At 30.9% G+C, this 10,833-nt stretch overlaps 1 protein-coding gene across 8 annotated transcripts; it reads left to right on the top strand.

The window, feature by feature from the left end:
* The first annotated feature begins 555 nt into the window (after positions 1–555).
* LOC100645548 (thymic stromal cotransporter homolog) lies at positions 556–10,542 on the top strand. Of its 8 annotated transcripts, XM_048413423.1 has the most exons (11): positions 556–963; positions 1,289–1,356; positions 2,031–2,124; positions 5,573–5,795; positions 6,445–6,675; positions 7,439–7,790; positions 8,085–8,480; positions 9,065–9,202; positions 9,377–9,460; positions 9,655–9,811; positions 9,901–10,542. In XM_048413423.1, the coding sequence occupies exons 4-11, from the start codon at positions 5,784–5,786 to the stop codon at positions 10,013–10,015; spliced, it is 1,485 nt and encodes a 494-aa protein (XP_048269380.1). In that variant the 5' UTR covers positions 556–963; positions 1,289–1,356; positions 2,031–2,124; positions 5,573–5,783; the 3' UTR covers positions 10,016–10,542. The 8 variants fall into 8 exon arrangements, with proteins under 8 accessions (XP_048269380.1, XP_048269383.1, XP_048269382.1 ...); XM_048413426.1 differs by lacking the exon at positions 2,031–2,124 and having other exon boundaries at positions 5,627–5,795; XM_048413425.1 differs by lacking the exon at positions 2,031–2,124.
* Positions 10,543–10,833: the final 291 nt, after the last annotated feature.

Genomic DNA, 10,833 nt, shown 5'->3' with positions numbered 1-10,833 from the left:
CAGAAATGGAGTTACGGTCAATTCTTAGGCTTTCCGCTGATCCTTAGGGTTATCCGGTGCACGGGGGTATGTCGCGTAGGTTTGTTAGTTCGTTCGTTAGCTTCATTTTCTTTCATTCGTTCCAAGTTAGATAAATGTGTCTTTGATACCGAATGCTGCCAATAGGGATGCCAATTATTGTACAATATTTGTACTGATCTATGTAATCGTTGTGTGGGAGATTTGTGTTTTGCGTTATGTATGTTTTGTTCTACGTTTGTAAAGATTCATGTAAGTGCTGCGTTGGAGATATGTGTTTCGCAGTTAGACCACGAAACAACTATTTCTTTACGCAGGCCCATGGTCAAGTAGAGTTGGAACTCGACATTCTGCCAATGGCTTGAATGTCGAGATCAATGTGTAATGTTAAATAACCCATGGGCGGGTCTCTTGCGTAGTCACCTCCTCGTGGTGAGACCTGGTAATTGGCATCGTTTTCCAAAAAATTAATCCGTTGATTAATCTTTGAAAAACGATACCAAGCTAAGAACTACGCACCAGTCCGGTTTGGAACTCCAAATGCCGCGAACAGAATTTTGGATGATCTAGACTGGACTGCAGCGTGGGACACCGTTGGGCAACGTTGGTCACAGTTGGACACACCGTTGGAATAGTTGTAACCGCGCGCAATGCGGTTGTAGAGTCAGTGTTTGCTACGCGATAGTTACTTTTCAATATTTTAAGATCACTATAGTTTTGATTAAATTCGATCGAGTAATTACTCGCGAAAGTAATAAAATTTTATCAAAGAAATTTGTTACGCGATATTAGAGTCCCTGTTCGTCGATGATAATTTATGCGGTCGCGGTAACGTAGTCTTTTATTTTTCTTTTCTTATATATTTATTTTTTTTGAATATTTATTTTCGGTATTAGAATCAGTGCCTCCCTCAAGAGGATAAAGCCTCTCCATGAGCTCAAGAATGTAAGTAGTTTTATATAATGTATTTCAATTTGTTCTATTTATTATATTTTGTTTGAAATATTGTTAATTATAAAATAAAAATGATTGATATTTTAGAAAGTTGTAAATGTCCTTTTTAATTGAAATAAAGTTGTAAAGTCTTAACGTTAAAGTATAATGAAACTGTCTGATACTCATCAAAAATCACTGAATGTTTTATTCTCAAACTTCTATATTAGAGTTCCAATTTACAGACTTATTCGAGTTTACTCTTTATTAAAGTGCTAAAGTTCCAAGTTTGTATTATTTATTAATAATATTAATGATATCTTATGTTTTGTTATAGATATATCACTGCTTCAACTTCTTCATCTTCTTTGGGAATGTTCTAACAGTGGCTGAAAAGCCAAGAATGTAAGTATTTTTGCATATCGAAAAGCAAAGCCGAAAACGCAGTTCTTTATTCTTGATTTTCGTTTTATTTTCGCTTCTAGAATCACATCTTAAATTTCCTGAACACCCTGTATATAAGAACAAATTATTGAAAATATCGATTTCTACAACATACCTAAAAATCATCGAGATTGGAGTGTAGTTAGCTTTTCTACAGTTCAACACGAGCCAATTTTATTTCATTGGAAAACGATACTCTTTTTAAACCGTTTCCTACTTCCCGCGCTTTTATTATTCTTACGAATAATATTTATTAATCCCTGAAAAAGCAAATGAAATAGCACTGGAGCCACGTTAAAAATACCATTTGATATAGCTCAATATAAAATTATGTAAAATTGTTGATGTGAAAGTTGAAAATGATTGCTGTGGCTGAATCGAATCTCTTTCAATCAACTACGCGTGTATAGTTACAAATTTGAATCAAGTCTAGTCTTTACCGCGCTAAATGTTCCTTGTTACGTAGGGCTAGTTGGAAGTCAAACGTTGGCAGCAGTGCTATTTTACTATGTATGGTCGATAGCAGTTCTCAAGTTTCTAGTAGCGGCACGTGGTTATCGCGCTACTGCTGCTAGTATGATTTAATACATTTCTAATATATTTTCTTTTTTATTCTTTATGATATGCTTCGAAAGATATTGCTTCTTATGAACCACTATTATCGTTGTTGTGCCACCATTGTTGTGTAACTGGATCATTGGACTTGCTGTTAGTGAACATGTGACAAAGGTAAATCAGTATACTATTACACAATACATGTAGAAGGATTACACAAAATATTTGTGCAACATTATATTTTATACCACTTACATAGCGATCAATTTAGAACAAAAATTTAAATTTTGTATTATAAAAATGTATCATTATTTATAATTATATGTTATTATTAGAATGATACGTATATTATCTGACGAAGAAACACTATTAGGAAATAAAGATATAAAGATCCTTCTAGCTAGTGTATATACGTTAATAAAATGTCTCATTAAAGACAAATGTTGCATCAATTCTATACGTCATTATCGGAAGATTTCTTTGTCAATTTATGTTATTAAATTTAATTGCTTTACACCATGGTGACGAAAGGAAGCTCAAGGCTTTGTACAATATTTCTTCTGTTAAATTTTTCTTTATCGTCTTGCTGTTACAGTTTTATGAAATTTGAAAAAATCGAAGTATTCGTAGTATTATGGTAAATTGTTCTCTTCTGTAGTGAATTATTTTAATTTCCTAGTCGTACACATTGCTTTTGGCTTTCCGATTTGCACAATTGGCTACTATCAGTTACCAAACTCCAAACCACCAAGAGACCAAAGTGTTCGCGTAAAAGAATTTTCGCGCGAACTTTCACATAATAGAAGAGTGACTTCACACGTAGAAAACAAAATGAAAAAGACAATATTTTTCAATCCTCTTCTTTTTTTATCGACGAAATTTTTTTGCCAGCTAAATCGCATAATTTCTTCGATACAATTAGCTTTATGGTATTTGCATTTTGCCTCGAAATGAGATGGTACATTTTCGTTACTGCTGTGGATAAGATAACTTTGTCGATAAAATGTGCTCGACTATTGTAATTTTTATCGAATTGCTGAAATTAGTATCACTCTGTTGCGTTAGACAGAAATTTCATATTACAAGGCTACATATAATAATTTGCACTCAATTCTATAATAATAATGTTCATTTTCTAATTTTTTTCTACCATTTAATGCAGCGAAAATTTATCCTATACTGTCTTCAGTGTTTCGTTTTTCATGCTCCACCAGATATTGCCCTACCAAATTACCGTAGTCTTCTAAACTCAATTTTTTATGAATTTTAATTACATCATCGTTCGTAATCAAGCCTATAATTAGTAGAAATCCTATAGAAGCAAACATGTAAACGCTTGTTATGTTTAAATATAGTACTGTAATAGGAAATATGTTGTTCATATGATAGAAGATCCACATAACGGGTGTTCATATAATGCAGGTTCTACTGCATCTATCACTTACATAAATTTTTTTTACGACTAAAATATACATAGATCATTTTATTTATCTCCTTCAATAATTTTTCTCTTACGTAAGTATTGATTTGGCAATTAAGTGATTGTCATTAGGCGGTATTAACAGAATCCGCAATCACTTAGTTGCCAACCCAATAGTATATTTCGTTTATGTGATCGCTAATCAACTGTGTACATATTAAGCAACAGGAAAAGTTTTGTCATATTATGAATCTGTCTTGGTACGAATAGGTTGAAAAATTGCTTAAAATTTTGAAAAAATCAGTATATCTATATCAAATCAGTGACCACTTTTAGTTATCGAGAACGTTGCTTTCTCATTCTTAATTATAAACCGCAATAAGCTGCGGTAACCGATAACAGTTAACTAAATAGTAACTTCCGAGTGTTGAAATACGCGAGTTGTGAAATCGTCGTGAACGCAAAAACAAGTACACGTCAACGACCGGTCAAGACGTTTCCTTCTTTTCTCTAACATCCATCGTCTTTCTCCATAACCTTCTTCGTCGATATTGTCGGTAAAAAAGGAACTCGACTAGTAGACGAAGCACTAACAAATACACAATTCGGTTGGTGGTCGAATAACGTAGGTTTTTTGATATGGTTTGATACGGTACATTATAAGATTATATTAATTAATATAAAAAAACTCTCGGTACCACTACCAGAGACTTTTTGTACAATAACATTTCTTAAACTATTTCTGTGGGCTCTGTATATATCATTTTTTTGCGAAACAAATGCTTATTTTTATCATTGACAAATATAGATGTCCCGTAAGACGGGGGGTCATTGAGGGGGGAGCTCCTCTATTATTATCGCTCAAAGGTTAGAGTTTAGTAGATCAAAAAAATGATACATATACAATGATGAGGACAGTGGTTATTTAACCGAAACAGAATACTATTTCTTGATAGTGTATGACGTGAAACGAGACACAGAATTCAATTGCCTATCGATAGTGGGAAATTGGGAAGACGATGGTTCGTTAATATCGATTGTGTGTGATACTTTAATTTTTCTAAAATGATTTTCACATTACTTTGAACAATCGTGTTAAAATTATAAGATCATGTTTGTTTAGGATTATATTAAATAAAGATATATTTTTCGACACGTTTAAAATTATCTATAGATATTCAGGTAACCAATCAGGTGTCCCAAAAGTCGATTCTGTAAGTATAAACTAGATATAAATGAAATTGGAATAGAATAATGAAATCTTCTAATACGACTTATATTTTAATATCAACCCTCAGCTCTTGAGAACTTTTTCGTCTATCGAACAAATCGAGACGATTTGCCGTAATATTTGTCGTATTCCTTACAGCTAACTTAAAATAATTTCACATACAAATTAACATATAAAACTATTGTATTTTAATATTTTATGTATGTTTACATTTCAAATACTATCTTCATCACCGTTTCTCTATCGTCAAGTATTCTATACGAGACATTACTAGATGTAATTTCGTCGTTTAATAACGAAAAATCAAATTCGTCTTGACCTGAGCTTTTATTGTCGCATTCTGCGCTTACAGGGTTCAACAAATTTGAAAATATTCCTATTGCCATCGACTACCTAACCTAAACTGACGCCGAAGACACAGCACGATCCATGAACGTGGTCTATTTTGAGATAATAAAATCTTATTAGCCAATTGAAATCAATCATTCTACACTTCGTAAGATTATAAATGAAAAGTTTAGTAACCCATTGAACCTATTACATTGGCATCAATACTTCGAATTCCAAAGGAATCAAACCTAAACAAACATGGTCACGCGCTCGAATCACTGCGTGAAACGAACCAATGGGTCCTCCCCAGTACGAAGGGTTAAGCTGTGGTTAATTTAGGTTAATACTAAGTTAATAATAGTAACCTCTGTTTGAAGCGTCCTCTGTTTGAACATTGAATATTTGATCGAGGCAAAATTGTTTGAGATATATGTTTGAAAATAATTTTAATTCGGATAAACTTGAAAATTTATAGAAAACACGTATTGCCTCATCCAACTTGGTTTCAAAATTAAAATAATTATTACGCCGTTGAATTTCTTTTATGTAGAATCTTACCGGAAATTTTCTTTTTCTCTTTTAATACAATTTTATGGTTTGTTAAATGTTTTAATAAGGAAACTGGATGATATTCGTTGCAGAGAGGGTCGATGTTTACAAAGAGTGGGGGACACCGTTTTTACTTATCTTTGCAGTTTTTATGCCATCTCGGTGCAAGAAATCGGGATCTCGACGTAGAGTTCTAAGCGTAAGCGATACCAAGCTGCAAGAAAGTCAGAATGATCACGTGAAATGGTTCAATTGGCGGGCTTGTCTCTGACACCGAACGTCATTCTAAATTAAACAATAATCATGAGCAGTGAGGTAAATAAATCAATTATACTTTTATTTCTCTATCATTTCCTCTCTGTTCCCATTACTTATATTTATTACTGGCTTTCTTCCTTATTTTAAGGTAATTTAAAATAACTTACGCTATTAAATATTCCATTGTAATAATTATTTTTAATCCCTGAGAGAATGAATGAATTATTGTTCTTAAATTGTGGGATTAATATCTTGAATTACTGTTCTATTTATCCATTATTAAATTAAATTACGATATTTTCAAATCGCGCCATGTCATTATGATCTTTTATTTACTTTCTTAATACAATTTGAAAAAATACTAATTTAATTAGATACAATTATTTCATTCAATATAAAATTGAATAATCGTTAATTGCATTTAATTAAATAATTTAATTAAATCATGTAAGTCAAACAGTCCATTAATTTTTGTATAATTCCTATATAATTTCGAGATAACAATATCACAGTGAAAACAAAGAGAATATTTCCTAATTGTAATATTTTTCAGACCAGACTTTAACGAATTTTTTCTATGGAATTTCCACCATCACTACTTTAATCCCTCCATCAAAATTAACGAATGACAAATGAACTTTTTTCATCGACGAAAATCCAGAAGATTATGGTGAATATTGCAGATAAAAAATGTCTTTTTTCTTAGTTGAACTTCAACGAGAATACAATATCCAGCCAAAAATGGAGAAAATACTTCCGATGGATGGAGAAAGTGTCGGTGGAGCCAACGATGTGGCTGTACATGATGGCATTCATGATCACTTCTGTCGTGGAACAAGCTTTTTTCGTCTACAAAGCGTGTCGAGTCGATCACGGTTATTCAGAAGAAATTTGCGCTAATCTGAAGGATAACGCGACGATAAACACCAAAGTACAGGTATGTATAATACATGTACTGTGTAATCTAGAAACGTCGGGAAGATTAAGAGCAGGAGTGTATCTTAAAACCCATCTCGCTCAAATAATTAAAGATTTAAGATTCGTTGCGTTGATAGAGTGCGAGAGAAAGAAAGCAACGATGACGATATATTTTACAAGATCTTTGAACGATATATTTGTCGTAATACTTAAGATAAGAATATAAGCACTTCAGAAGAACAAACATTTTTCACACTGTAAGATAAATATGACGATGTTGTAAGAACCGAATTTTTTAATCGAAATATGTTAATTGTTTTTTTCAATGGTATCAGGATTGCAAAATTGAGTACTGTTTAATCTTATATATATATATATAAAATTCTGACAAAATGGAAAAATTCATGATAAAATATAATATGATGTTGATTATTAAATATAATAGTAAATGATATTAATAAAAGATAGAATATTTTAGTATATTGGGCATTCCATAATTTATAAGCCAAACATGAGTATAATCAAGCAAAATTTAACAAATTCTCTATTATACTGTTAAATATTTTTACACACTACATCTATATAAAAATTCCGATCCAGATATATTGTTAATTTTTAATATTAGATATAAGAGGGGATATGTGAATGGAATCTTGACAAGTGGGTGGGAGGTAGAAATATATAGGCAGAGACCCAACTTTGAATATATTGATGAAATTTGACTTTTAAGGCTTGGGACACACTATATATATTTTTCTAAAATAAAATATGAACATTTTCAGGTAACAGTGTCAAGTTTCCATCAATGGAATAACATAGCAGGCCATGTGGTGCCTATAATACTAGCTCTATTTTTTGGGAACTGGAGCGATCGACGTGGTCGAAAACTGCCGCTAATTATTGGGCTACTAGGGAAGTTCATCTATTCTTTTATGGTTGTAATCAATTCCATGATGGATACATGGGATTTAAATACTATAGTATATACAGCGAGTCTTCCTATGGGCATGTTAGGAGGAGATGTCGCTATTTTTGGTTCCTGTTTTGCATATATATCAGACATATCATCCGTTCAGCAAAGAACTCTAAGGATCACTATTTTAGATGTGGTTTATCTCAGCACTATGCCTACTGGTAAATGAAATTCTATATTTTACTTAGTTCTGAAAAGTATAATGATTTTGAAGATTTATATATTAATAAATGAATTGTGGATGTTTATGTAAATTTATATGTTTATGAAGATATGAAAAGAGACAAGACTTAAATATTATAACTTAAATATTATAAGTTTTGAGAGAAGAGAACTTGTAGATGATGAACATGCACAATTTATTAATAAAAAACGAAAAATTAATGATCATAAAAGTATTAAATATATATTAGAAAAAAGAGAGGAAATGTAAATAATACATTTTTTTGTTTCAGGTGTGGCTCTGGGCTCTTATCTTTACTCAAATGTTGTCAAATCATCCTATACCATAATGTTCAGTATAAACTCCACTTTACTAGCTTTAGCCATTTTGTACTCACTGGTTAGACTAAAGTGGCAAACACTGCCTCAGCAACAGTCACTGGCAGGTACTAATTTGTTAACTGACTACTTTGATAAGAAACACGTGATGGCAACTGTGAGGACAATGACCAAGAACAGGCCAAATCATGGAAAGCTTCACCTGTGGCTTCTGCTGGTCATCATGATGCTATATACTTTCCAAAGAGACGAGAAACCTATGAGTTTCTTGTATACTCAATTGAAATTCAAGTGGGACGTGAGAAAATTTAGCAATTTCAGAACATTCCAATCAGCTACCTTTGTGATAGGTCAGTTACAATAAGATTTGTTTTCTTTGAAAAATTTATGACGAATATCGTATAGAAAGCTGTATAGGAAATTATCACACAGTCAATTATTTGAAAAATTGAAATGTGGTAAAGCTACAATTATTTTTAAAAGAATTGAAATTGAAGTCAATTTGAAGAAAGATTTATTGTAATTTAGAAAACTTATTCTCACTTTTATCAAAAGATATATGTAGTTTATGTGCCTTTTTCCTTCATAGGAACAAGTTTTGAGCCTTATTACCAATTAGCAATTTCTTTTTACAAATTTTTATAAGAATTTATATTCTTATATAAAAATATCCTTATATATGAAATGCGAAAAATTTGCGAGAAGCTTATGGCTGATTATAGAGTCTAAAAATTATTGTAACCATCATAATTTGTCTGAAGGAAGCTAAACATCAAGTCAGACAAATATTTTCCATGTTGTTTCATATCAGTGAAAGTTGACATTCTCCATTAGAATACTTTCACTGGCTGAAAGAGTGGTTTTCTCTGTGAGAAACGGTTATTGAATAATCACGACACTGAAATGCATTGGCGTAACTTTATCTTTATTTCAGCGATGCTAATCGGCGTGCCAGTAATGAGCAAACTGATGGGAATTAGAGATACTGTTATGGTAGCCATTGGCGCTATTGCTCATGCTACTGGAAGAGTAATATTCGTCTTAGCCCAGATACCAGAATTATTCTATGTTGGTAATAAGAAACTACAATTATTCATTAACATAATCATCAAGTACAACTAAAAATAGTTATCATTTTTTTAAATATTTTTATTGATTTTCTATTTCTATATTTTTTAAAATAAATTAAGATTTTGGAAATTATATTCGAGAATAACAATACGATAAACATATTTTATAATTTCAGGTGCTGCTGTAGCTGCTCTTGGACCAATAGTGGCACCAGTCCTGAGGTCAATGACCTCAAAACTAGTTCCTGTGGACGAACGAGGTACTTAAATTGTGATATCTTTTCGCAAAATTGAGAATCAGTTTTTTTATATAATAATTTCCCTAGATTATAATTTTGAATATAATCATAACTTTGAACAATTTTAATTTTTTAAATAATTGATTGTATGATAACTTCGGATTATCAATTTCATTTTAATATTTCCTATTAACAATTTTCATGGCAATTCACAGGGAAGGTATTTGCAATTTTATCAGTTTGTGATAATGCAGTGCCTTTGTTCAGTGGCATATTATATTCCCAGCTATATAATGCAACCATAGACTCAGCACCTGGCTCAATTTATTGGCTGACCTTTGTCACTCAAGTGTCCATTTTAATTCTTATTCTGTGAGTATAAAAAATTCATAAGATGAAAATATAAAGCATTTTATCAGACTAACACGTATATTCATATATTCACTTTAATTATGTTTCAGAATAATTCAGTTTTCTATGAAGAATAGAACACATTTAGAACACATAGAATATATAGATAATGAAACTGACTGTTCATCTATACCTTCTACTATGAGTCGAAACACAAGTAGATGATCTTCAAATGAAAATATATGCGATTAAATCTTAGACAAATCTAATTTTAATTTTCTTTTTATTTTGTAAGATATATGTTTGATTAATAGGCTGCTGATTTCTAATAGAATATAGTCAAAGATATGTAGGTTACAAAGAGATATTTGTAAAATAATAGCAGAACAAATTTTCTTATATTTGATACAAACATATGGTGTGTACTGATGATCTGTATACTAACCATGATCTGTATAGTTTTTTTTATTGTAAATTTCCATTTTATATAAATATCCGCCGTCTAATGATTAATATTGTATTATTAAACCCCTATGAGTCACAAATTTTGTATAGAATAATTTTTTCAGATTTCATTGATGCAAACCATAAGACCTATATTTCATTAGCTGTGTTTATAAAAATGTGAATATGTTTAAGTATCTGTAGCGCAATGATTAATATTTTATTACTAAATATCTATAGTCCATACATCACAAATTACATGTATAAAAGAAGAAAACTTTAATTAAATGCAAAAACTCTTAATTCACCATGTTGAGAAATTTCCTTAGATTTTTAATATACAATATCATATTTATTATATGTTAATATATTATATATTATATATTTTATATAAATTATATTTATATAAAAATGTTATAATTCAAGTGTATTGTTTTTCCCTCACAAATTAATCCCTAGTGACGCGAATTGACCATGTTGGAAAATTTCTTTAGATTGTTATTATACGATTGTTAAATATATAATCGTTAATTTTATTTGTACAAAAGATATTACAAGTTACAATGTGTTGTGTTCGCTTCGCAAATTAATTGGTCTAG

The sequence above is a fragment of the Bombus terrestris genome, chromosome 16 (genome assembly GCF_910591885.1).
Source record: "Bombus terrestris chromosome 16, iyBomTerr1.2, whole genome shotgun sequence".
NCBI lineage: Eukaryota > Metazoa > Arthropoda > Insecta > Hymenoptera > Apidae > Bombus > Bombus terrestris.
The sequence above is the reverse complement of the archived record's forward strand: the minus strand, read 5'-3'. Positions and strand labels throughout refer to the sequence as shown.